The following is a 28,000-nucleotide window of genomic DNA, read 5'->3' as shown; positions in this document are numbered from 1 at the left end:
CTGCAACTAAGGGCCTGGGCTAAGGGGTCCCCATACGCTACGGGTTTGCTGCTTCTTTTCATCCGGCCCATGGCATGTTTGCACTGCAGGCTGGACACTGGTCCCCAAACCTCTCTGCCTATGGGCCAGACTTGCTGGCTACCTAGGGGAGCACAGCAGCACAAAGCCAGGAAAAGCAGGGGCCATGCCTTAGCCCTGCAGTGGCATGGACCAGGAACCACCCAAGGTAAGTGCCTCCCAGTCAGAGCCTGCACACCACACACCCACTTTCATCCAAACCCTCTGTCCCAGCCCTGAGTCCTCTCCTGCACCCAGACCCCACACTCATAACTTCATGCTGTATCCCAACCCCCTGTCTCATCCATGTCCCCTCCTTAGACACCACCCCTCTAGCTGGAGCTGCCCCCCTTTCCTCACCCCAATCCTCTTCCCTAGCTCTGAGCCCACTTTTACACTCCAAACCCCCAGGTGACCCATAAAACCTAATAGCCCTGGCTTAACAGGAGAGTTAATCTGGCCTTGTTAGCAACTAAATATATGACATTATATATGAATTTGTGTTGTCTTGTATGTGTACATAATCTCATTAACACCCTTTCTCCTGGGGTGTTGTGAGGGGGCGGCAGGGACCACGGAGGCTAACCCCGCGCCCCGCATTAGAGCGCCGGATGGCGGAGCCACCGGGAAGCCTGAGCAGCTCTGCCGAGCCTGTTCAGCGGCGGCCGCCTGCACAGGCGCCGTTGCTTCCCTGGCGGGCCGCCCGGGGGAGGAGGGACCAACGGCCCAGCACGCAGGCGCCGGCGTCCCCGGCAAGGGGCGCCAGCTTCAACAGATGGCTCCCGACTGGGAGCAAGGAGGAGGAGGAGGAGGACGCGGAAGAACTGGACCGCGCCCGTGGAAACCCGCCGGGACCATGCCAAACCCGCCGGGATACCGGAGACACCAATGGAGGACTGACCCAGCAGGAAGAGGTGAACCCCCCCCGCCGGACGGAGTAGGATAGGGTATGTCTACACTACCCCGCTAGTTCGAACTAGCGGGGTAATGTATGCATACCGCACTTGCTAATGAAGCCCGGGATTTGAATTTCCCGGGCTTCATTAGCATAAAGCCGGCTCCGCCATTTTTAAAAGCCGGCTAGTGCGAACCCCGTGCCGCGCGGCTACACGCGGCATGGGCTAGATAGTTTGAACTATGTAGCCATTCCGATCTATCTGTACACCTTGTTCCACGAGGCGTACGGATAGTTCGGAATAACTACGTAGTTTGAACTATCTAGCCCGTGCCGCGAACTAGCGGGGTAGTGTAGACATACCCATAGATTATGACCAGACGAAACGGAGGAAGTAGCCCAGGACGGGGTCAGGAAAACCCCGGGGACTGGTGAGTTGCAGCCGTAGCCCCCCCGGTCGGGCAGCGCATCTACGACGCCTACCCTTAGGGTCCTGGGCTGGGACCTGGAGAGGGGGAGGGCCCAGGTCCCCTCCGCCTCGGAAGGTCCCCATAAGGGCCGGTCGGGCTATTGCAACAGAGGACTAAGGGTCCCCCTCACCCCACGGGGGGAGCCCCGACATGTGGCTAGACGGGTCGGTGCATGACAGGTGTTCTAACACATTCCAATTTTCAGGAGGAAATATGTTCTATGTTTGTATATTACAGGTAAATGAATAAGCCCATGTCCTATATTTCCTGACCTAACCAGCTGCCTTGACCCCCTGAAAAGGCTTCCAATTTATGGGAAGAAGAGTCAAAACACAGCCATTGATACATAGGTTGGAACAGGTTCATTTACTGGATCCTCCCACTGACCAAAGGATTAACGATCCTCTCTATGACTTAGGTTTACAAGAGCCATGTCCATCTTTCCTAATAGACTAAATAGAGGGTCAATCACTGTGCCATAAGGGCCTGGAAGGCAGACAGCAAAAGAATCAGGGAAGTTTCTGAGCTTCAAAAAGTTCCTGGTTGGGGGATACATTTCTAAATGTTAGGGGATTAAATTTGATCAGGGATGAAAGCTTACTGAAATCACTGGAGCTGCACCAGAGGTGAGCTTGGCCCATTCATCTTGGCTGTGTCTACATTGGCACCCTTTTCCGGAAAAGGGATGCTAATGAGACCAGTCGGAATTGCAAATGCCGCGGGGGATTTAAATATCCCCCGCGGCATTTGCATGAACATGGCTGCCGCTTTTTTCCGGCTCTGGGTTTTGCCGGAGAAAAGCGCCAGTCTAGACGGGATCTTGCGGAAAATAAACCCTTTTCCGGAAGATCCCTTATTCCTACTTGAAATAAGGAATACTTGAAAGTAGGAATAAGGGATCTTCCGGAAAAGGGCTTATTTTCCGCAAGATCCCGTCTAGACTGGCGCTTTTCTCCGGCAAAACCCCGAGCCGGAAAAAAGCGGCAGCCATGTTCATGCAAATGCCGCGGGGGATATTTAAATCCCCCGCGGCATTTGCAATTCCGACTGGTCTCATTAGCATCCCTTTTCTGGAAAAGGGTGCCAATGTAGACACAGCCTTTACGTATGTCTAGAACAATGGAATGAAGATTATAGAGAGTCTTCCATATTTCAGTTTTTCCAAATGCTCATAATCAAACTGAACTAAGCTCATTTGAATGAGAATTTCTCTATTAAGGAGACACAATTTTTTTTACTTTCTATAAAACAAAGGATTTTTCAGAGACTCAGATTAAATTATTTTGGCCTCAGGGTCAGTAAAACAAAAAAACCCTCAATTTTATTTTTAAAAATTAAATATAATAAATATTCACAAAGGAGACATAAGGTAACGTAAGACTCACCTCAGTTCTTGCATCAGCGTCACAACCAAGTGCAGCCACAGTGAGTGCTGCTTTGCTTTGTACCAGGCTGTTGGTAGACTGTAGTGGTTCAACAATTGCATTCATAACACCATGATTCTGGATTTTGAGACGTAATGGCTCTTGCGTGGCCATGTTTGTTAGTGCTGTAGTTGCATTAGCAATGGTCCCATCTCTCTTAGCACTCAGAACATTTATTAATGGCTCAATTCCTTCAGCTTCAGCAACAGCACTAGTTGAATTGGGTTAGGGGGAAATTTTGATTAGTTTAAAGCCAAATATATGTTTTTTAATCTTAAAATATGTACAAACCAAATGAGTATTTTATCTTAGAATGATTAGAAAACACAACAGAGATTGTTTGTAAACTCCAAATTACAGTATATAAATGCACCTAACTTGAAAAATACTCTGATTCCAGTAATATATTTCATTCATTGGGTGGCGTTTAGAGAGGCATAGTATGAACAGATGGCAGAGCCAGACACTCTTGAGTTCTAATTGCAGCTCAGACTTGGAGTCTTTCTGAGGCCTTGAGTAAGTGACTTATGGCCTGATTTTTAAAGATGCTGAGCACTTGCAACTTCATTTCCAATCAAGGAGATCTGCAGATACTTAGCACCTCCGGAAAAATCATGTTCTTAACCCTCTTGCTCTGTAAAATGGGGATTATAGTGTATAAAGAGATAATGGTTATATTTTTTTCTGATGTAATTCCTTGGATGGCATTAAGCCAACACAGCAGCCCTCTCTTCCCTCTCAATGCGCAGCATTAGTTGAGGACAGGTGGAGGCCTTTGTCTAAACACACTGAGCTCTAGAAATCTCTAGCAGGTGAAGGGCTCCTTAGGAGGCCACTGCAGCTGAGCCATAGTTTAAAATGTAGTAGTCCAAAACTACATAGTGGGCCAACTCAGTCATCAGCTGACCCAAGGATGGAAGAACTGAGAGGCGATGGAAGAGGGCTGCTATGCTGGCTTTACGCCCTCCATGGAGTCTCTGACACTGAGACCTCTTAGAGTATAGCAAACAGAAAAAATTATAACCACTGAACCATGGAAACAGTTGAATATGTCTGAACCATATGCAGATTGAGAGCACCAGTTTCACACAAATGTAATCCTGAGGATGTCAATGGCATTGCTCCTGATTGATGCTGGTGTAAATGAGATCAGAGTCATGCACTGAAGGCATATCTACACTAGGGAGGATTTCGAAATAACTCCCCTTATTTCAAAATAAGAAGGTGAGCATCCATACTACTAAGCCCGTTATTTCTAAATAAATACTTGTTATTTCGAAATAACAACTCCTGCCTGTGAAGAGGAACAAGCTTATTTTGAAACAGTTACTTGAGGAGTTATTATTTTGATATAACTAATTTTGAAATAAGCTGGTAGTGTAGACGTAGTCTTAGAGGGCAAAGATAGCAGAAGAAGCATCCAGATTTGAAAAGTTGCTAATCATAATTCTGCAAGAAAAGAAAGTTGGGAATACTAGAAAACCGGCTGAACATTTAGAATACTGAATTGTAGGATTCCTAAATAACTTTGATCCCAAAGCCCTCATTGTAAAAGTACACCTATCTAATACTCTAGGAAGGCATCAATAAACCATCAATAAACAGCTATGCGCAGCTATGAAACAAGGACAATATAGGCAAACGCCATTATTATCATCTCACTGTCTAATATCCAGGAGAAAGAAACATCCTGAAAACAGCTGCTGATATAGTCTATAAAGGTACTAAAATTGTGACTTTTTTCCTAATCCAAACTCTCAAGAGAGAAGTTGGATTGAGTGGGGCAGAAATGCTGTGATTCCCAGCAAATCTCTGAGTTGCTCATGCTGCAAATGTGTACATTTTCTGTGTTAACAATTCCACCCTACACCCTTTATATAGATAGCTGCAGCGGCACAGGAGCCAAGCAAACAGAGCTATAAACAGGGGAGTTTGAGTGGAAGTTTGTAAAGGGCGTTTGGATTGTGGGACTTGTTTGGGGTTTGTTTTTGCTGTGGAGAGGGTGTTTTGGTCTGTTTTTGTGTTCACCGGACTAATAGGATTTTGGTGAGAAAGTAGATGAAACACAGAGGCAGTAGTGGCCATGGCCCAAGTAGTAGAGAACACAAGGAGGATGATTGGATGTGGTAGCTACGGTATGTACATGATTCTGGAGGGGGTACCTGAAAGGAGTTTTGTTTGCATGAAGTGCCACCTGATAGAGCTGATGGAAGAAAAGATCCGAGGACTGGAGATGCAGGTGGAAACTCTGGTCGAGTTTAGAAGGGGGTTTGAGCAGATGATGGGGCAAAGGCAAGATGTGGCTGAAAGGGAAAGCTTAGATATGCAGATGGAAGCAGGATCAAGGGCCTCAGAGGGGACTCCTGGGCGAAGAAAATGGACAGTGGAAGCATGTGACTCAGAGAACCAGGCAGAGGAAAAGATGGGTCAGTGATGGAAAAATAGAGCTCAAGAACAAAGACAAGTGTAGAGTCCTGCACTTGGGACGGAAGAATCCCAAGCATAGTTACAGGCTGGGGACCAACCAGTTAAGTAGTAGTTCTGCAGAAAAGGACCTGGGGGTTACAGTGGATGAGAAGCTAGATATGAGTCAACAGTGTGCCCTTGTAGCCAAGAAGGCTAATGGCATATTAGGATGCATTAAGAGGAGCATTGCCAGCAGATCCAGAGATGTCATTATTCCCCTTTATTCGGCTTTGGTGAGGCCACATCTGGAGTACTGTGTCCAGTTCTGGGCCCCCCACTACAAAAAGGATGCGGACGCATTGGAGAGGGTCCAGCGGAGGGCAGCCAAAATGATTAGGGGTCTGGAGCATATGACCTACGAGGAGAGGCTGAGGGACTTGGGTCTGTTTAGTCTGCAGAAGCGAAGAGTAAGGGGGGACTTGATAGCAGCCTTCAACTTCCTGAAGGGAGGTTCCAAAGAGGATGGAGAGAGGCTGTTCTCAGTAGTGACAGATGGCAGAACAAGGAGCAATGGTCTCAAGTTGTGGTGGGAGAGGTCCAGATTGGATATTAGGAAAAACTATTTTACTAGGAGGGTAGTGAAGCATTGGAATGGGTTACCTAGGGAAGTAGTGGAGTCTCCATCCCTAGAGGTGTTTAAGTCTCGGCTTGACAAAACCCTGGCCGGGTTGATTTAGATGGGATTGGTCCTGCCTAGAGCGGAGGGCTGGACTTGACGACCTTCTGAGGTCTCTTCCAGTTCTATGATTCTATGATAAGGGGATGGTTGGATGAAATAACATGATCTTGGTAACTAATTGACCATTCATTATAGGGAACTTTCTGGGTGTCTGGCTGGTGAGTCTTACCCACATGCTCAGGGTTTAGCTGATCGCCATATTTGGGGTCAGGAAGGAATTTTCCTCCAGGGTAGATTGGCAGAGGCCCTGGAGGTTTTTCGCCTTCCTCTGTAGCATTGGGCACAGATCACAGCTGAAGGACTCTCTGCATGTTGGGGCCTTCAAAGTATTTGAAGGCTTCAATATCTGAGACATAGGTGAGAGGATTATTCTAAGAGGGGTGGGCGAGATTCTGTGGCCTGCGCTGTGCAGGGGGTCAGACTAGATGATCATAATGGTCCCTTCTGACCTTAAAGTCTATGAATATACTATGAATATACTATGAACAGGTACGTGGAGCTGGAGAATGAAGAAGGGGTACAGCAGGTAGATAATGAAGATGGAAGGGTAAGGAAGAAGAGAAGAGTGGCTAGTCCCATAGATAAAGGAGAAGACTTAATGGAGACAACACCAATAATGAGCATTAGGAGGATAAAGGATGGGTTAAAGAGGATTACAAGGGAACATAGGAATGGCAAGGACTTGCAGCCAGAGGAAGCTAGAGATAGAACAGAGAATTGCACTGTCACTAGGAAAAGGCAGGTCTATGTGATTGGGCACTCCTTATTGAGAAGAATAGATAGGCCTGTAACCAGAGCTGATCCAGAGAACAGAAGGGTATGTCTACACTACCCCCCTAGTTTGAACTAGGGAGGGGGGGTAATGTAGTCATACTGAGTTGCAAATGAAGCCCGGGATTTGAATTTCCCGGGCTTCATTTGCATAAAGCCGGCCGGCGCCATTTTTAAATGCCGGCTAGTTCGGACTCCGTGTCGCGCGGCTACACGCGGCACGGACTAGCTAGTTCGGATTAGGCTTCCTACTCCGAATTAGCTGTACACCTCATTCCACGAAGCGTACAGCTAGTTCGGATTGGGAAACCTAATCCGAACTAGCTAGTCTGTGCCGCGTGTAGCCGCGCGATACGGAGTCCGAACTAGCCGGCATTTAAAAATGGTGCCGGCCGGCTTTATGCAAATGAAGCCCGGGAAATTCAAATCCCGGGCTTCATTTGCAACTCCGTATGACTACATTACCCCCCCTAGTTCGAACTAGGGGGGTAGTGTAGACATACCCGAAGGGTGTGCTGTCTGCCAGGTGCTAAGATACGAGATGTGGAACTGAGGCTGAAGAGGATTATTAAGGGAGCAGGAAGGAATCCATTGATCATCCTTCATGTAGGAACAAATGATACGGCTAGATTCTCGCTGGAACGAATTAAGGGAGACTATGCTAGGCTGGGGAGGATGCTCAAGGAAATTGAGGCTCAGGTGATCTTTAGTGGGATTCTGCCTGTTCCTAGAGAAGGGCAACTAAGATATGACAGGATTATGATGATCAATAGATGGCTTAGGCAGTGGTGCTGTAAGGAGGGCTTTGGGATGTATGGTCACTGGGATGCATTTATGGACAGAGGACTGTTCTCTAGGGATGGACTTCACCTAAGTAGGGAGGGAAATAGACTTCTAGGATGGAGGCTGGCTCAACTGATTAAGAGAGCTTTAAACTAGGAATTTGGGGGAGATGGTTGGGAGATGTCCAGGTAATCTCTACGCCGGATTTTAACACAGGGGCTGTGTCCAGACTCAGGGGTTTTTTCGGGAAAAGTAGCCTTTTTCCGAAAAAACTTCACCTGCGTCTAGACTGCAGCCGCGTTCTTTCGAAATTAAATCGAAAGAACGCGGCTTTTCTTTCGACGGCGGTAAACCTCATTTCACGAGGAAGAACGCCTTCTTTCGAAAGTGCTTCTTTCGAAAGAAGGCGTTCTTGAATGTAAATAGGGCTTCTTCGAAAGAGAGCATTCAGACTCACTGGGTGCATTCTTTCGAAAAAGCGGCTTGCTCTTTTGAAAGTTCCGCGTGCAGTCTAGACGCTCTCTTTCGAAAGAGGCTCTTGCAGTCTAGACATAGCCTGAGAGGGAGGAAAACGAAGTAAAGGATATAGCTGGGGGTAGAAGAATGAACATGAGGAAGGGTACGGTGGATACTAGTCTAATAGGTCATATTGGAGGTATAACATCCGTGCCAAATTGGGTAAAGAATGTGAATGAGGCCAAACAGCAAAAATTAAGATGTTTCTACACCAATGCGAGGAGCCTAGGTAACAAAAAGGAGGAACTAGAGCTATTGGTCCAGGAAGTGAAACCAGATATTATAGGAATAACAGAAACATGGTGGAATACTAGGCATGACTGGAGTACAGGTATTGAAGGGTATGTGCTGTTTAGGAAAGACAGAAATAACGGTAAAGGTGGTGGAGTCGCATTGTATATCAAAGATGAGGTAGATTGTAAAGAAATAAAAAGTGATGGAATGGAGAAGACAGAGTCTGTTTGGGCAAAAATCACATTGGGAAAGAAAACTATCAGATCCTCCCCTGGGATAGTGCTTGGGGTGTGTTATAGACCACCAGGATCCAATTTGGATATGGATAGAGACCTCTTTAATGTTTTTAATGAAGTAAATACTCATGGAAACTGTGTAATCATGGGAGATTTCAACTTTCCAGATATAGACTGGAGAACAAGTGCTAGTAATAATAATAGGGCTCAGATTTTCCTAGATGTGATAGCTGATGAATTCCTTCATCAAGTAGTTGCTGAACCAACAAAGGGGGATGCTATTTTAGATTTGGTTTTGGTGAGTAACGAGGACCTCATAGATGAAATGGTTGTAAGGGACAACCTTGGCTCGAGTGATCATGAGCTAATTCAGTTCAAATTAAATGGAAGGATAAACAAAAATAAATCTGAGACTAGGGTTTTTTATTTCAAAAGGGCTAACTTTTATAAATTAAGGAAATTAGTTGGGAAGTTGATTGGACTAAAGAAATTATGGATCTTGAAGTGGAGGAGGCCTGGAATTATTTTAAGTTAAAGTTGCAGAAGCTGTCAGAAGCCTGTATCCCAAAAAAAAGGAAAAAAATTATAGGCAGGTGTGTTAAACCAAGCTGGATGAGCAAGCATCTCAGAGAGGTGATTAAGAAAAAACAGAAAGCATATAAGGAGTGGAAAATGGGAGGGATCAGTAAAGAAATCTACCTTATTGAGGTTAGAACATGTAGGGACAAAGTGAGAAAGGCTAAAAGTCAGGTAGAGTTGGACCTTGCAAAGGGAATTAAAACCAATAGTAAAAGGTTTTATAGCCATATAAATAGGAAAAAAAAAAAAGAAGTAGGACTGCTAATTACTAAGGATGAAGTGGAGGTTAAGGATACTCTAGGAATGGCCCAATATTTAAACAAATACTTTGCTTCAGTCTTTAATGAGGCTACTGAAGAGCTTAGGGATAATGGTAACATAACAAATGGGACTAAAGATATGGAGGTAGATATTACCATATCCGAGGTAAAAGCCAAACTTGAACAGCTTAATGGGAGTAAATCGGGGGGTCCAGAAAATCTTCATCCAAGAATATTAAAGGAACTGGCAAATGAACTTGCAAGTCCATTAGCAAAAATTTTTAATAAATCTCTAAACTCAGGGGTTGTACCATTTGACTGGAGAATTGCTAATATAGTTCCTATTTTTAAGAAAGGGAAAAAAGCTATCCGGGTAACTATAGGCCTGTTAGTTTGACATCTGTAGTATGTAAGATCCTGGAAAAAATTTTGAAGAAGAAAGTAGTTAGAGACATTGAGGCTAATGGCAATTGGGACAAATTACAACATGGTTTTACAAAAGGTAGATCGTGCCAAACCAACCTGATCTCCTTTTTTGAGAAAGTAAAAGATTTTTTAGATAAAGGAAATGCAGTGGATCTAATCTACCTCGACTTTAGTAAGGCATTTGATACAGTACCACATGGGGAATTACTGGTTAAATTGGAAAAGATAGGGATTAATATGAAAGTTGAGAGGTGGATAAACAACTGGTTAAAGGGGAGACTACAGCGGGTCATATTGAAAGGTGAACTGTCAGGTTGGAGGAAGGTTACTAGAGGAGTTCCTCAGGGATCAGTTTTGGGGCCAATTTTATTTAATCTTTTTATCGCTGACCTTGGCACCAAAAGTGGAAGTGTCCTGATAAAATTTGTGGATGACACAAAGTTGGGAGCTATTGCCAATTCAGAAAAGGATCGGGATATCATACAGGAAGATCTGGATGATCTTGTAAATTGGAGTGATAGCAATAGGATGAAATTTAATAGTGAGAAGTGTAAGGTTATGCATTTAGGGATTAATAACAAGACTTTTAGTTATAAGCTGGGGACACATCAGTTGGAAGAAACGGAGGAGGAGAAGGACCTCGGAGTCCTGGTTGATTATAGAATGACTATGAGCCGCCATTGTGACATGGCCGTGAAAAAGGCTAATATGGTCTTGGGATGTATTAGGCAAGGTATTTCCAGTAGGGATAAGGAGGTGTTAGTGCCATTATACAAGGCATTGGTGAGACCCCATTTGGAATACTGTGTGCAGTTCTGGTCTCCCATGTTTAAGAAGGATGAATTCAAAATGGAACAGGTACAAAGAAGGGCCACTAGGATGATCCAAGGAATGGAAAACCTGTCTTATGAGAGGAGACTCAGGGAGCTTGGCTTGTTTACCTTAACTCGGAGAAGGCTGAAGGGGGACATGATTGCACTCTTTAAATATATTAGAGGGACAAATACCAGGGAGGGAGAGGAATTATTTAAGCTTAATACCAATGTGGACACAAGAACAAATGGATATAAGCTGGCTAGTAGGAAGTTTAGACTTGAGATTAGATGAAGGTTTCTAACCATTAGAGGAGTGAGGTTCTGGAACGGCCTTCCAAGGGAAGTAGTGGGGGCAAAAGATCTATCTGGCTTCAAGATTAAACTAGATGGGTTTATGAAGGGGATGGTTTGATGAGATAACATGATCTTGGTAACTAATTGACCATTCATTATCAGTGGGAAATAGGTCAATGGAGGGATGATAGGAGTTACTATAGAGAACTTTCTGGGTGTCTGGCTGATGAGTCTTGCCCACATGCTCAGGGTTTAGCTGATCACCATATTTGGGGTCGGGAAGGAATTTTCCTCCAGGGTAGATTGGCAGAGGCCATGGAGGTTTTTCGCCTTCCTCTGTAGCATAGGGTACAGATCACAGCTGGAGGATTCTCTGCATCTTGGGGTTTTCAAAGTATTTGAAGGCTTCAATATCTGAGATATAGGTGAGAGGATTATTCTAGGAAGGGTGGGTGAGATTCTGTGGCCAGCACTGTGCAGGGGATCAGACTAGATGATCATAATGGTCCCTTCTGACCTTAAAGTGTATGAGTCTATGAGTGGGGCAGAAATGCTGTGATTCCCAGCAAATCTCTGAGTTGCTCATGCTGCAAATGTGTACATTTTCTGTGTTAACAATTCCACCCTACACCCTTTTGGGAAAAATGAATCTAGTTCTCTAAGGGCACATCTACATTGCACGCTTATTTCAGAATAAGCTAGTTTGGAGGAAATACTCTGAAATACCTTATTTCAAAATAGAGCATCTACACAGCAAATGCCCATTGAATTAGCACTGAGCTATTTTGAAATAGAGCATCTACACTCATTGAATGCTGAATCGTATTTAAGGCTACCAGGACAGCACTCTCTTCCTGGAGCTGATGCTTGAACTTAAAGGGACCCCCCTGTACAGCCATGTCTCCTCTCCTTTGCCTACCTTCTTGAGGGACAGCAAAGTCTTTTCTTTGCCTGCTGTGGTTGCCCTTGCGGACACCTCAGCTCTCTAGACATGGAGCCAGACCTGCCTCCCAGCAGTTGACACTTCTTATATGTCTTAGTGCACCTCCTGCTATAATTTCTGCAGGCTTCCTTCCAGGTCCTGCAGGAACAGGACCCCCAGCTCCTTGTGGGGCACCTCCTCACCTCTCTCCTCTGCACATTGTGCACCACTGCTTCTGGTGACCTGTCACCAGTTCTTAGTGGTGGGACCGGATCGTCCTGGAGCAGTGGGACAACCAGCGGTGGCTCCAAAATTTCCATATGTGGAAGGACATCTTTCTGGAGCTCTGTGAATGGCTTGCCCCTGCCCTCCAGCGATGGGACACCCATAAGAGACCCGCCATCCCCCTCCAGAAGCAAGGTAGCCATCGCCCTCAAGAAAATCACCACGCCGGACAGCTACCAATCCATCAGGAACCAGTTTGGCATGGGGAGATCGACCATCGGGGCTATGCTCATGCAGGTATGGTACTCTTGTGCTATTGTCCCAGGAGGGTGGTGAACTGCTGGATTGGGGTTTCTTAGAGAATGGAGGTGGTGGTGATGGAAGCCCCCTCCCTGGGAGGTGTTTCAGACTGGCTTTCAGAAAGCCCTTTGGGGGGATGGGGCTAGTCGGGGTTGCTCCTGGTGTGTGAGGGGGAGGGAGGTTGGGTTCAGGGCCCTCCCGAGGGCCCTGGCAGCCCTGTGATTCTCTGTTTGTCTCCTCCTACATGTGATGAGGGGCATCAACACTGTCCAGCTTTGCAGAGTCATCAACCTGGGTGACGTGGGCCTCGTTATCACCAGCTTTGCTGCCATGGACTTCCCCAGCTGCAGGAGGGCATCCATATTTCCATCCGGGCCCCTGATCACCAGGCATCCGAATACATCAACCGGAAGGAGTGCTTTTCAATGGTCCTGCAGGCTCTCATCAACCACCACTGCCAGTTCACTGACATCTATGTCAGGTGATCAGGAAAGGTGCATGACGCACATGTCTTTTGAAACTCCAGCCTCTTCCAGAAGCTGCATGCTGGCACCTTTTTCCCCAACCACACCATCAGGGTCAGAGATGTGGACATGCTGATCTATATTGTAGGGGACACAGCCAACTCTCTGCTCCCCTGGCCAATGAAGCCCTACACTGGACTGCTGGACCAAATCAAGGGACGCTTCAATGCCAGGCTCAGCAGGGCCCATTTTGTTGTTGAGGGCACCTTCAGGTGTCTCAATCTCAAGAGGAGGTTCTGTTGCCTCTTCACCCAGCTGGACCTCAGTGAGCAGAACATCTTCCAGGTGGTGGCAATGTGTTGTGTCCTTCACAATATTTGTGAAAGCAAGGGGGAGATGTTCCTGCCAGGGTGGGGGCCGAGACTAGCCAGATCGGCAGGACTTTGAGCAGTCAAGCAAGGTTGGTAAACAGCAGACCCATTAGGGGGTGTGCGTATCCATGAGGCCCTGAGGGAGAGTTTCACACAAGGATCCCAGTGACACTCTCCCCTGGGCCTCCCCACAAGGGGCCTGTGCATTGTCCCTCTTTGCCTTTCCTCCCACAACCCTCCCTTCCCTTGCGCTCTTTCCCCCTTCCCCTCCCCTGCAGAGAATCTACACTTCTTGTTTTGGAACAAGAAACTCTGGGTTTTTTTTATTTGGGTGAATGTAACTGGGGAAGGGACACTAGGGAAAGAACCTGGAGGGGGGAAGACTGAAGGGGGAGAAGAGGGAATGAGAGGATCAGGGCTAGGTCTGGGAGTGGCGCCTGTGTCTGGTTGCCCCACTGCCTCTTGTGCAGGGCCCTCGGCAGCCATGAGGAGAAGATGGAGGGGTGGGAGCTGGCATGGGAGCACCCACCAGGTGGTTGATGGCCAGGTGGAAGGCCATGTAGATGCTTTGGCCTTGCTGCAGCAGCTCCTGCCAGAGGTTATGGTGCAGCTGTAGGTCCTCCTCGAATCCCCAGTCCTGAGGGTCCATGGAGCACTGCAGGGCTCACAGGGCAGCAATATGCTCCCTCTGGAGGTTCTAATGGACTTTCCAGTGCCAGTGGGTCACAAGAGGGCAGGAGGATGGCACAGGAGGTATTGACCGCTCCCCATTCACAGCTAGTCCAGCTGTGGAGAACAAAGAGAAGGGCAGTCATCCTGGGAGACACTGTGCATGAAGCCAGCCCTCATCTCTGAGCTGAGACCAAAAGACCCCGGGTCAGACAAAGGTGATGTGCTTCAAGCAAAGTCATCTGTGACCTAGACAGCATGCCATTTCCTGCAGGGACACACATGTCCCGGAGAAGCCTCACTATCCCCATATCCTGGGGACAAACAGGCATGGGAAGGTGCCCGCTAGACCAGGAGCCAATGGGTGGGAGGTGGGCCACGGGGTGGCAGGCCTTCCCTCCACGCCATGCACATGGTGGGTCTGGCAGTGGCAATGTCCCACAGGGAAAGGACTTGTATCCCTGGCCGCTGGAGGAGAGGTGAGCAGGGTGTTGGGAGGAGGTGTCTGTGTGAGCGGCAGATGCTCCTCCATCTCACTTCTCTGTTCCTGGGAGCAGATGCTGCCCCAAGAGTGTGGGCCGTGTGTGTTACTCCGGAGTGTGTGTGTGGCTCCATTTCCCCAGCTTCCTTCTAGAGGTAATAGGGTGAGGGGTTGGGAGTAAGGCAGGCCTCTACTGACACCCTGTGAACCAGAGCACAAAGGTCCTCTGTTGCTGCCTCCTGGGGCTGTGTGCCCCACATTGGCATGCCACGTGCACCCATGTGCACAGGCTGCTGTGCAATCCCCAAGCCCAAAAGGCTGAGGGAGGAGCACAAAGCAACCTCTGACCACTTGCTGCCTCCACCTGTGTGTGTCTAGGGACAATAATGGCACCCACCTGAGGGGCCTTGCGTAGCCTTGGACAATGCCTGGGAGACATCCTAGGTGGGGGGTGCCAGCTCCAGGATGAGCATGACCTCCTGGCTGGCAGGCATCTAGCTGGTGCTGGCTTCATCTGGCTTCTCCTCATCCTCCCCAGCTGTGCCCCGCAGGAAGGTGATGATGGGCATCTCCAGCCCTTAGTCCACAATGGGGAGGGAAGGGGACTGACCAACTCCCTGATCAAACCTTCGGATCGCTACCCCTTCCTGTTCTCCATGTGGGAACTAACGATATGGCCAAGAATGACCTTGAGCAGGTTACTGCGGATTATGCAGCGCTGGGAAGAAGGATCAAGGAATTCGGAGCGCAAGTGGTGTTCTCGTCCATCCTCCCTGTTGAAGGGAAAGGACTGGGCAGGGATTGTCGAATAAAGGAAGTAAATGCGTGATTGCGCAGGTGGTGTCGCAATGAGGGCTTTGGTCAAATATTGGAATAAATTGCCAAGGGAGGTGGTGGAATCTCCCTCTCTGGAGATATTTAAGAACAGGTTAGATAGACATCTGTCAGGGATGGTGTAGATGGAGCTTGGTCCTGCCTTGAGGGCGGGGGGCTGGACTCGATGACCTCTTGAGGTCCCTTCCAATCCTATTATTCTATGATTCTATGATTCTTCAACCATGGGACTCTGTTCTGGGCACAAGGATTGTTAGGAAGAGATGGGATCCACCTAACAAAGAGAGGAAGGAGCATCTTCGCGGGCAGGCTTGCAAACCTAGTGAGAAGGGCTTTAAACTAGGTTAGTTGGGGGACGGTGACCAAAACCCTGAGGGGAGTAGGAAAGTTGGATACCAGGAAGAAATGCAAAGAGGAACGAGCAAGAAAGGAGGACCCCTGATTCTAATGGAGAAGATAGGGCGATCAACTGGTTATCTGAGGTGTTTGTACACTAATACGGAAAGCCTGGGCAACAAACAGGAAGAACTGGAGGCCCTGGCCCAGTCCAAGAAATATGATTTAATTGGGATAACAGAGACTTGGTGGGATGACTCACATGACTGGAGCGCTGCCATGGAGGGGTATAGACTGTTCAGGAAGAACAGGCAGGGGAGAAAAGGAGGGGGAGTCACACTATATGTAAGAGAGCACTATGATTGCTCAGAACTCCAGTATATAGAGGGAGAAAAACTTGTTGAGAATCTATGGGTTAAGTTCAGAGGTGCAAACAACAGCAGTGATGTTATGGTTGCTGTCTACTACAGGCCACCAAATCAGGTGGATGAGGCTTTCTTCGGACAACTGAGAGAAGCTTCCAGATCGCAGGCCCTGGTTCTCGTGGGGGACTTTAATCACCCTGACATCTGTTGGGAGACCAATACAGCAGTACACAGGCAATCCACGAAGTTTTTGGAGAATGTTGGGGATAACTTCTTGGTACAAGTGCTGAAGGATCTGACCAGGGGTTGTGCGCAGCTTGACCTTCTGCTCACAAACAGGGAGGAACTAATAGGGGAAGTAGAGGTGGGTGACAACCTGGGAAGCAGTGATCATGAGATGGTAGATTTCAGGATCCTGACCAAAGGAAGAAAAGAGTAGTAAAATACACATCTTGGACTTCAGAAAAGCAGATTTTGACTCCCTCAGAGACCTGATGGGCAGAATCCCCTGGGATGTTAACATGAAGGGGAAAGGAGTCCAGGACAGCTGGCAGTATTTTAAAGAAGCCTTATGGAAGGCACAGAAAGAAACTATCCCAATGTATAGCAAGAGAGGCAAACATGATAGGAGACCGGATTGTCTCACAGGGGAAATCCTTGGTGAACTTAAGCACAAAAAGGAAACTTACAAAAACTGGAAACTTGGACAAATGACCAGGGAGGGGTTAAATGTATAACTCGAGAATGCCGGGGGGTTATCAGGAAGGTGAAAGCGCAATTGGAATTGCGACTGGCAAAGGATGTGAAGGATAACAAGAAAGGTTTCTACAGGCATGTTAAGAAGAAGCTGGTGATCAGAGAGGGTATGGGGCCTCTACTGGATGAAGGAGGTAACCTAGTGACAGATGATGTGGGGAAAGCTGAAGCACTCAATGCTTTCTTTGCCTCTGTATTCACGGACAATGCCAGCTCTCGGACTAATGTGCTATGTGACACAAGATGGGATGAAGATGGACAGCTCTTGGTGGGTAAAGAACAGGTTAGAAACTATTTAGAAAAGCAAAATGTATACAAATCCATGGATCCAGACTTAATGCATCTGACGGTACTGAGGGAGTTGGCAAATGTCATTGAGGAGCCTTTGGCCATTATCTTTGAAAAGTTGTGGAGATCGGGAGAAATCCCGGATGATTGGAAAAAGGCAAATGTAGTGCCCATCTTCAAAAAAGGGAAGAAGGATGATCCAGGGAACTATAGGCTGGTCAGTCTTACTCGGTTCCTGGAAAAATCATGGAAGGGATCCTTAAGGAATCCATTTTGAGGCACTTGGAAGGGAGGAAAGTGATCAGGAATAGTCAGCATGGATTCACAAAGGGCAAGTCGTGCCTGACCAATCTGATTAGCTTCTATGATGAGGTAACTGGCTCTGTGGACATGGGAAAGTCAGTGGATGTGATATACCTTGACTTTAGCAAGGCTTTTGATACAGTCTCCCACAATATTCTTGCCAGTAAGTTAAGGGAATGTGGATTGGATAAATGGATGGTAAGATGGATAGAAAGCTGACTAGAAGGCCGGGCCCAGCGCATAGCAATCATCAGCTCAACGTCAGGATAGCGGTCGGTTTCTAGCGGAGTGCCCTAAGGTTCGGTTCTAGCACCAGTTTTGTTCAATATCTTTATTAACGACCTGGACGAGGGGATGGATTGCACCTTCAGCAAGTTTGCTGATGACACTAAGCTAGGGAGAGAGGTAAATACGCTTGAGGGCAGAGACAGGGTCCAGAGTGACTTAGAAAAATTGAAGGATTGGGCCACAAGAAATCTGATGAGGTTCAACAAGGACAAGTGCAGAGTCCTGCCCTTAGGATGGAAGAATCCCAAGCATTGTTACAGGCTGGAGACCAACCAGCTAAGTAATAGTTCTGCAGAGAAGGACCTAGGGGTTACAGTAGATGAGAAGCTGGATATGAGTCAACAGTGTAACCTTGTAGCCAGGAGGGCCAATGACATATTAGGGTGCATTAGGAGGAGCACTGCCAACAGATCCGGAGAAGTGATTATTCCCCTTTATTTGGCTCTGGTGAGGCCACATCTAGAGTACTGTGTCCAGTTCTGGGCCCCCCACTACAAAAAGGATGTGGACGCATTGGAGAGGGTCCAGAGGATGGCAACCAAAATGATTAGGGGGCTGGAGCATATGACCTATGAGGAGAGGCTGAGGGACTTGGGTCTGTTTAGTCTGCAGAGGAGAAGAGTGAGGGGGGATTTGATAGCAGCCTTCAACTTCCTGAAGGAAGGTTCCAAAGAGGATGGAGAGAGGCTGTTCTCAGTAGTGACAGATGGCAGAACAAGGAGCAATGGTCTCAAATTGTGGTGGAAGAGGTGGAGGTTGGATATTAGGAAAAACTATTTCACTAGGAGAGTGGTGAAGCACTGGAATGGGTTACCTAGGAAAGTAGTGGAGTCTCCATCCCTAGAGATTTTTAAGTCTCGGCTTGACAAAGCCCTGGCCGGGTTGATTTAGTTGGAATTGGTCCTGCCTAGAGCAGGGGGCTGGACTTGATGACCTTCTGAGGTCTCTTCCAGCTCTATGGTTCTATAGGATGTGGTGGAACTCAGTGTAGTACGGACAGGCCTGTGGTGCTGCCCCAGAGCAGGAGCTGCACTCCCTGGCCTTGGCATAGACCTGCCTTAGTCCCTTGACCTTCATACACACCTGCTCCAGGGTGCGCACGTGGCCCTTGGTGGCTAAGATGTTGGCCATCCAGCCGTAGATGTCTGTATTCCTGAGCCTGGTGATCCTGTGGAGATCCTGGAGATTTTCCTCCTCTCACCAGACCTCAATGAAGTCCAGGATCTCTACATCAGACCAGGAAGATGCATGCTTCTTCTGTCTCCAGCCAGGGTCCTGGGAGCTAGCTCCCTTGCAGCTGTGGAGGGCTCAGTGGGAGCAATGGGGTTGCTCATGGCGGCTGAACACACTGGTCTGGCAGCTGCTGTGGGGCTCAGGGTTGTCCAGGCCCACTGTGAGCCACAAGCCCTTTCCCCTTTGGGTGCAGCTTTCAGGGCTGCAGGAGAAGAGGGACTACAGAGTTTTCATGAGTGTGGACACAGTGGCCAGCAGGGCACTTGTGGGAAGGGCTGGAAGCCCCTTATTTCAAAATAACTCCATCTGCCCTGTCTACACATGCCCTATTCCAAAAGAGCTATTTTGGAATAGGCGTTATTCCTTGTTCAATGAGGGTTACAGATTTTGGAATAAGACGCCCATTAATTCAAAATTATTTTGAAATAATGGGCTTGTTGTGTTGATGTTCACAAAATTATTTCAGAATAACGTCCATTATTCTGAAATAACACTGCTATGTAGACATAGCCATAGCCTAAGTGTCATAGACCAAAAAAAAAAAAAGAAAAAAGAGAGAGAGAGAATAGGACTATATTTTACTTCCTTCAAATATGTTGGGACAGTTTTTTCTATAGCTTCAGGTTTATTTCTATTGTTCTCTGGGATCCCAAAAAGTGGATGGATTTCTAATTTATCCCATCTTAATGTGCATTCTCATTTTTTTTCTTATTCTTACCAGTATTATGTATAGCAGAAATCACTGTAAAATTGAATTCTTTTTCTGATAAGTTTGTATATGCTATTTGATCAAATGACTGGAGGCATATGCCCAATTTACTGTTTTTTTCTTAGTAATTTTACATTTGGATGATCTGTTTGTTAAACAAAAGTTGGCAAGGCTGTTAACACAGGAAATATACAGATGGCAATCTGAATTTTTCTTGTGCTGACTTATTTTTATATCTTTACTGCAATACAAATTCTTTAAAAACTATACAGCCCCTATTACAAGATCAAATCTATACTACTACTGCAACAGAAGAGTTTAGTATTTTATTAGCTTTGATAACTTACTGTCAACATATTAATAACTATTAGTTTTGGGAACTAATGTCAACATATTAACACAGGTTGAACCTCTCTGGGGGTACGTCTACACTACAGCGCTAGTTCGAACTAACTTAGTTCGAATTAGTTAATTCGAACTAAGCTAGTTCGAACTAACGCATCTAGAACTAAAAACTAGTTCGAACTAGCGTTTTGCTAGTTCGAACTAGTAAGTCCACATTGAGTGGACTCTGAACAGGGCTTAAGGATGGCCGGAAGCAGTGCCGGCAGGGCATAAAAGGAGGACTTAGAGCATGGAGATGCTGTCTCAGGCTAGCCGAGGGCTGCGCTTAAAGGGTCCCGACCCCCACCCCGGACACACAGTTCTAAGGGGTGCCCCGCTTGCAAAGAAGTTCTGGCTTGGAGTGCCCTGAGTGCCCACACTGGGCACATCACACCACTCGGCCATCAGCCCAGGTGCACTTGCCGCAGGCTGCCATCTGGGGAGAGGGAGTAATTGGGGGGCTGCAGGAGAACTTCCACCCCCAGAAGCCCGCAGAGCCAGCCCAGTCCTCCCCATCGGGGGCTCGTACCCCATTCCTCCCTCACCTCCTTCCACTTACCCTTCCTTAGCCCCCCTTCTTATTGATGTACAAAATAAAGATAACGTTTCTTCCAACATTGACTCTGTCTTTATTGAACAAAAACTGGGGGAGACTGGGAAAAGGAGGTGGGAGAGGGGAAGAGAAAGGCTGGGAGAGGGGAGGGCAACTAACATGATCAGGGGTTGGGAACAGGTCCCAGACGAAGAAAGGCTACAGAGACTGGGACTGTTCAGCTTAGAAAAGAGGAGACGGAGGGGGGACAGGATAGAGGTCTCTAAAAGCAGGGGTTGGGTGGAGAGGGTGCATTCAGAAAAGTTCTTCCTGAGTTCCCATAAAGAAGGACTAGAGGACACCAAAGGAAAGGAATGGGTAGCAGGCTTGAAACTAGTAAGAGAAAGTTGTTCTTCCTGACAAAGCAAATAGTTAACCTGTGGAACTCCTTGCTGCAGGAGGATGTGAAGGCTACAGCTAGAACAGAGTTTAAAGGGAAGTGAGATCAAGTCATGGAGGTTGGGTCCATGGAGTCCTATTAGCCAGAGGGTAGGAGTGGTGTCCCTGTCCAAAGTTTGTGGAAGGCTGGAGAGGGATGGCACGAGACAAATGGCTTGGTCATTGTCTTTGGTCCATCCCCTCCAGGGTCCCTAGGGTTGGCCACTGTTGGCAGACAGGCTACTGGGCTAGATGGACCTTTGGTCTGACCCAGTACGGCCATTGTAAGCTCAGGGCTCAGGGTCGGGGGTCTCAGTGGACCCCCTTGATTTTCATGCACACCTGCTCCTGGGTGGCCAGGCTGGCAGCTCTCCTGCCCTAGACGGCCACTTTCCTGTGCCTAGTGCGGAGATCGTGGACGAGGTCCACGATGTCCGCACTAGCCCAGGAAGGTGCCCGCCTCTTGCGGTCCAGGGCAAGCTCCCGGGAGCCGCCAGCCTGGTCCCGGCAAGAGGGGGTGGGCTGGGGGGCATCGGGTGGGTGGCTCTGTGCCGTGCCAGGTGCAGGGTCTGCTAGCTGGGTGCTGGCAGGCTTGCACCTGGCACGGGCACCGTAGCCAGCCCGTGCCCCTTTAAGGGGTCCGGGGCCGGGAGGGGGGCATAGAGTTTCCCTGGTGTTGGCCAGAGTGGCCACCAGGGAAACCTGGGGAGGGCTAGCCTCCCACTAGTTCGAACTAAAGGGCTACACAGCCCTTAGTTCGAACTAGCTAGTTCGAACTAGGCGTTAGTCCTCGTAAAATGAGGTTTACCTAGTTCGAACTAAGCGCTCCGCTAGTTCGATTCAAATTCGAACTAGCGGAGCGCTAGTGTAGCACCTATTAAAGTTAGTTCGAACTAACGTCCGTTAGTTCGAACTAACTTTGTAGTGTAGACATACCCTAGGTTTCATTTACCCAGATGTCCACTTATCATGGATGTGGCCAAGTTTCCCACAGTCCAGATTCCACTGTTGTAAAAATCTATTTTGAAGCTTGGTATCTTTGGTTTTGCTGCTGGCAGAACCTAATCAAGGTTAATGTGAAGGAGTAGACTGAAATTCTACTACAGCAGGCAATGGGAATTGAGTGTATGCAACATATAGGAGGATCAGGCATTAACAGGAGCTTGAACACTTAGGAGTAACACTGTATCCAGCACTATGTATATAGGTACAAATGTATAGGTTTGCTGAGGAAGAGAATTAAGACAGTCCATTGATTTGATTAGGGAATCATGGGCCCTCAATTTAATTCCTTACTTTTCCATACCCTTCTCATGTGACCATGGACAAGTTACTTAGGGTATGTCTACACTACAAGTGAAAATAGTAACTATACTTATACAACTCCATTATTGTAGTATCTGAGCACCTAACAATCATTAATAGATTTATTCTTCCAACGTTCTATGAAGTTGCGGAGTATTATTATGCCCTTTTTGAAGAGGGAGATAGGGAGCACAAGTGAAAGGGTAATTGTAGCACAGTTAGGTTTACTCATGCTAGCTTTAATCTAGCTCTAGCACAGGTAATAACTGTCACCATGTGGATATGTCAGCCCAGACTAGCAACCTGATTATATATCTGGGCTCCCCAGTGAGCTTGTAATTGCACAGCTAGTCTATGTTTTCACATCTATACTATCGTTACTTGTGTGAAATAGCCAGCAGAGTGTATGACAATAAGAAGTATTAAAAATATTTTAGGAACAAAAAGAATCCTGGCAATGGTATAGGTCCATTTCAAGATGGTAATTATAGCATTATCAATAATAATGCAGAAGAAGCAAATGGTTCAGTGAATATTTCTATTCTCTATTTATGGAAAAACAGATTATATTGTTTAATCATATGGTAATGATGCCACTCTCACCATTCCACTAGTACTTTTGGAGGATGTTAAACATTAGCTACTAAAGTAAGATATTTTTAAATTAGCTTAATTTGCACCCAACCATCTTAAAAGAGCTAGTTGATGAGCTCACTAGACAGTTAATATTGACTTTCAATAATTCTTGGAGCATTGGGGTAGTTCTAGAATACTGGAAGAAATCTAAAGGTGTGTCAGTTTTTAAAAAGAATAAAAGGGATGCCTATGTATTTATAGGGCTGTCAGCCTGATATCAATCCCTGACAAGAACAAGGAGTGGCCAATAAGGGACTTAATTAATGAAGAATTAAAGAAGAGTAATTAATGATAATTCATAAGAATTTACAGAAAATAGATCTTATCTTTTAAAAATAAGATTAAAAATTTGATTGATAGCAGTGTTGTAGTAATATATTTAGACTTCTGTAAGTCATTTGAGTTGATACCACAAATATTTTGATTAAAAAATAGTTATTCACCTTCTTGTAACTGTTGTTCTTCAAGATACGTTTTTCATGTCCATTCTGATCAGGTGTGCATGCCCATGTACACAAAAGCTGGAAGATTTTTCCTTAGTAGCAGCTGCAGGATCACTCTGGGTTGCTCCTGGAATTGTGTCTTTATGGCGCCCAAGGTAGAGCCCTGCCAACCTGCCACTCTCTCAATTCTTTCTTATCAGCTGCTCCAATAGAGGGGAAGAAGAGCAGGTAGTGGAATGGACATGAACAACGCATCTCAAAGAACAACAGTTACAAGAAGGTGAGTAGTTGTCTTCAAGTGCTTGTTCATGTCCATTCCAATCAGATGACTCCCAAGCCTAAAGGTGGTGGGGTTGGAGTCTGCCACTAACTGGAACACTGCTAATCCAAGTCCATGTCATCCCTAGTCTGTTGAGTGATCACATAGTGGGCAGCAAAAGTGTGGATGGAAGACCATGCTCTGTAGATTTCCTGAATAGGGATCTGTGCTAGGAACTCTGGCTACGTCTATACTACAGGGCTGTGTCTACATTGGCACCCTTTTCCGGAAAAGGGATGCTAATGAGACAAGTCGGAATTGCAAATGCCGCGGGGGAATAATCAGGAATAAGGGATCTTCCGGAAAAGGCTTTATTTTCCGAAAGATCCCGTCTAGACTGGCGCTTTTCTCCAGCAAAGCCCCGAGCTGGAAAAAAGCGGCAGCCATGTTCATGCAAATGCCGCGGGGGATATTTAAATCCCCCGCGGCATTTGCAATTCCGAAGTGTCTCATTAGCATCCCTTTTCCGGAAAAGGGTGCCAATGTAGACACAGCCCAGGGGTTTTGCACAAAAACGGCTGTTTTGTGCAAAAACCCACAGAGCGTCCACACCTCAAGCGCGTTTTTGCACAAGAAAATGTACAGTAGAACAGCAGAACAGAGGGCTTTTTGTGGTATAGGTATACCTCTTTCTGCGACGAATAACTCCTTTTTACGAAAGAGTTATGTAACACCCAATTTACAGACAGCAGATTTAAACAAATGAAAGAAATTATTTCTTCATAGTCAACCTGTGGAACTCTTTGCCAGTGGATGGTGGAAAGGCCCAAACTATAAAAGGGTTCCAATAAGAACAAAATAAGTTCAAGGAGGTTAGGTCCATCAATAACTACTAGTCAGGATGGGCAGGGATGGTTTCTCTAGCCTCTATTTTCCAGAAGCTGGGAATGGGCCACAGGGAATGGATGATTGCTTCTTTTATTCATTCCTTCTGAAGCACCTGGCACTGGCCACCGTCAGAAGACACTATACTAGGCTAGATGGAGAATTGATCTGGCCCAGCATGGCCACTCTGATGTTCTCGTATAGAACCCAGATGTACCTGCCTATTCTGTGACTTCCCTCCCATAGCTGAGATAGAGCCCAAGAGTCTTAACAGAGTCTGTCTGCAGAGTTAGTAACAAAGTGAAAATATACATTAAAAGTTTAAGCCTAATCAGTGTCCCTTAAGTGGCTTGCCACAAGATGTCAAAACACGTTAGTATTAGGAGCTGAGTTTATTTATTTAATTTTCTTTCTTTTATATAAGAATTAGATATAGGGCCTCTGTCAACCAACTGCTATATTACCTGCCAAAAAAGTTAGGTTTTCATGCATCTTAATAGCCCCTTGATTTTTGGGAGGGGGAGGACAGACGGGATTCGGCACCCTACCCCCTACTTGACTTCAGTCTGGCCCCTCCCATGCCCTCACTCTGCCCCTGCCATTGCGGCATGCATAAGTTGGCCCACACACCAAAATCTGAAAAGGCACCCCTGCAACTATGGCGCCAAAGGTGGCTGGTCTTTGAGTAGGGGATTGACCCCATTCAACATGCTTTTTCTTCAGCACCAGTGACTGCGAGCAGTGCCACAGGCTGGAGTGTCCCCAAAATACTTGATGTCAGTGCTGAGGTTCTTTAGGTACGTCTTTCTTCCGCACCTGGTCCCTCAAAGAGGAAACTGGCGCACTATGCACCGAAGAGGCCGTGCTTGTGGTAAGATCCATGGCACTTGGGTGGATAGGTGGGAGAGCTACCTCCATGAGGAGGATCTTTAGCTGCTAGTCCCTTTCTTTTAGAGTTCTTGATTGGAATTCCTGACAGATTTTGCAAAAGGTTTTTTGGTAACCTTTGCCCAGACATCATAAGCAGGACATGTGGGGGTCTTCGGCATGACCTTCATGCAGTTTTGCAGGTCTTGAAACTCAGAGATCATGGCATGTCCCAGGGGCAAAAAGGAAAAGAGTGTGAGGGGAAAAGCCCACATAATGGAAATTTATAACTAATGAACTATGAACTATTGTACTGTCTAACTAAGGCCAGGTCTACACTATGGGGCAATGTCAAACTAAAGTATGCAACTCCAGCTATGTGAATAGTGTAGCTGGAGTCAATGTATCTTAGTTCAACTTAGCGCAGCACTCCCCACAGCAGGGGGTCAATGGAAGAAACTCTCCCATTGCCTTCCTTTACTCTTCTTGCTCCAGTGGAGTACCAGAGTCAACAGGATCACAATCAACTAGACCCACTAAATCAACTTCTAGAGATTGATTCCCACAGCGGTAAGTGTAGACAAGGCCTAAGAAAATAGAATAAGTCAAATTGCTAAGACACTTGCCAGAGAAAGAGCTAGGGAAGTTCCAGTTACTGTCACTGGCAGTAAGAAGGAACTGAGGGGATGGTGTGTTGGCAGGGCTTCATATTAGGTGCCATGAAGGCACAACTCCAGGGAGAGCCAAGACCTACTTTACAGATGCTGCTAGGAAAAAAATTCTTCTGGCTGTGCATATGGGCTGGGTCATCCCTAAATGTTCTGGTACCCTATGCAGTCCTTTGCAGGGGCAGAGCTGCAGGGGCAAGAACTCTGGGGGGCAGGCCCAGAGCTGTGAGGGACAGCTGATGTTGGGCCCATCCCTGCACTAATTGGTAGCAGACTCAGTTCACTCTGCTCCCCCAATCCCAGCTGCATCACTCAGGAAGGGGGCTCAGAGGAAGAGGTGGCATCATCCCTAGACCCACTGGTGGCAAGAAGTGGAGTAACATGGCAAGCAGCCAGCGAAGTGGAGTGGGCTGGGGCCACCAGGTTCCTCCATTTCCTGCTGCTGCTAGTGAGTGTGGGGACAGGCCCAAACCCTGATGTTGGCTCCAGGCCTCCCCACTAATCCTTTAGGCCACATTGCTCAGAGGGACGGCAGTTAGGGAAAGTGGTGCAGCATGGGCAGGGCAGGGGCGAAGTGGGGAGGTGTCCCGAGCCCTGCACCCACCTAGAAATGGCCCAGCTGAGTGCAGCCTGCAGGGGGGCTGGCCAGGGGATGGGGCTGGCAACACCAAATATGCAGCACACAGCTGCCTAGGGCACCAGGGAATTTGTGGCAATTTGGTGTCCCAAATTTCATGGTGCCCTACACATATATGTATTTTGCATATTGGTAGGGATGGCCTTGCAGATGGGCACACACACACCTGACTAGAACTGATATGAACAATCACTCAGAGAAGAACTAGAGCAATATTAAATTAACATGGCACACATGAAATGGATTAAAAACTGTCTAAATGACAGGTCTCACAACGTAACTGTAAATAGAACATTGTCACGTGGGTGTGTTTTCAATGAGTCCCATAAGGACTGGTTCTTGGCATTACATTACCTTGGGAAGAAGTGATGCTGGAAAAGATTTGGGAGTCATGGTGGATAATGAGCTGAACATGAGCTCCCAATGCTATTTTATAGCCAAAGATCTAATGAAATTCTGGGATGGATAAACTGGGGACTCTTGCATAGGAGTAGAAAGGTGATTTTACCTCTTTATTTGGCACTGGTACAATTGTTGCTGGAATACTGTGTCCATTTCTGGTGCCCACTATTCAAAAAGCATGTTGATATATTGGAGAGGGTTCAGAGAAAAGCCAATTTAGCTTAACAAAGAGGAAGTTAAGGAATGACTTGATTAGTTTATAAGTATCTACCTAGAAAACAAATATTTAATAATAGGATTTTCAATCTTTCAGAGAAAAGTGTAACACAGTCCAGCGGCTGGAATCTGAAGCTAAACAAATTCCATCTGGAAATAAGCTGTAGATTTTTGACAATGAGAATTAACAAGGGTGTGGTGGATTTTCCATTAATGGGCATTTTAAAGTCAAAATGGAATGTTTTCCTAAAAGATATGTTCTAGGAATTATATCAGGTAAATTTTATAGCCTTAGTTATTCAAGAGGTCAGACTAGATACATAACAGTCCCTTCTGGTCTGTTATGATAATCGAATCACCACTAGTTAGGAAAGGCATGAAATACAAAGCTACGAATCCAGTACACTGATTTTAAGAATAAGTGAACAAATTGACTGCACAGGAGTTCTCCAACCTCAGGCCAGACAGCCCTTGTCCCTTTTATGTGTGAATGGAAGGATCCAATGAGCTTTTTTTCCTCCCCTTCTCCTGTAGGGAAGAGTCAGGAACAATCACAGCTACAAGCATAACTGAGCAACTTCAATGCAACACGTATCATCCCAAACAGGACAGGAAGAAGGTGGCCTCATGGTCCTACCTCTTGTGCCCAGGCCACAGTGGAGAAAAAGCCCAGTACAGTGGAACAAGTAATGAGCATTGTTCAAAAATATGGGTGGAGACTATGCTTGGTCTTTGTGCACCAGTAAGCTTGGAGACAAATTGTATCTCACAAAATCTGTCCCTGAATTATATGTAGGGGTGCAGCTCCACATCATTGCTTTTGCAGGGCAGTGCTTTAATGACACTCATGAAATAAATTATAAAGTAATTTTATTTTCT

The 28,000-nt window shown here is 46.6% G+C and overlaps 1 protein-coding gene and 1 long non-coding RNA gene across 7 annotated transcripts in view; one reads left to right on the top strand and one right to left on the bottom strand.

Moving 5' to 3' along the window:
• Positions 1-28,000, bottom strand: part of ARMC3 (armadillo repeat containing 3) — a 140,643-nt gene that overhangs the window by 35,910 nt on the left and 76,733 nt on the right. For all 6 annotated transcript variants that reach the window (XM_089776736.1, XM_089776735.1, XM_006119527.5 and 3 more), the window contains one exon: positions 2,808-3,057. In XM_089776736.1, coding sequence (XP_089632862.1) covers positions 2,808-3,057 — 250 coding nt within the window. The remainder of the gene's footprint in view (positions 1-2,807; positions 3,058-28,000) is intronic.
• Positions 3-27,973, top strand: LOC142827363 (uncharacterized). Its single transcript, XR_012902074.2, has 3 exons — positions 3-226; positions 25,055-25,128; positions 27,656-27,973. It is a non-coding gene; the product is annotated as an uncharacterized LOC142827363 (long non-coding RNA).

This window comes from Pelodiscus sinensis, chromosome 2 (assembly GCF_052426305.1).
Source record: "Pelodiscus sinensis isolate ZL-2025 chromosome 2, ASM5242630v1, whole genome shotgun sequence".
Taxonomy (NCBI): domain Eukaryota; kingdom Metazoa; phylum Chordata; order Testudines; family Trionychidae; genus Pelodiscus; species Pelodiscus sinensis.
This window is presented reverse-complemented; position numbering and strand designations above follow the sequence as displayed.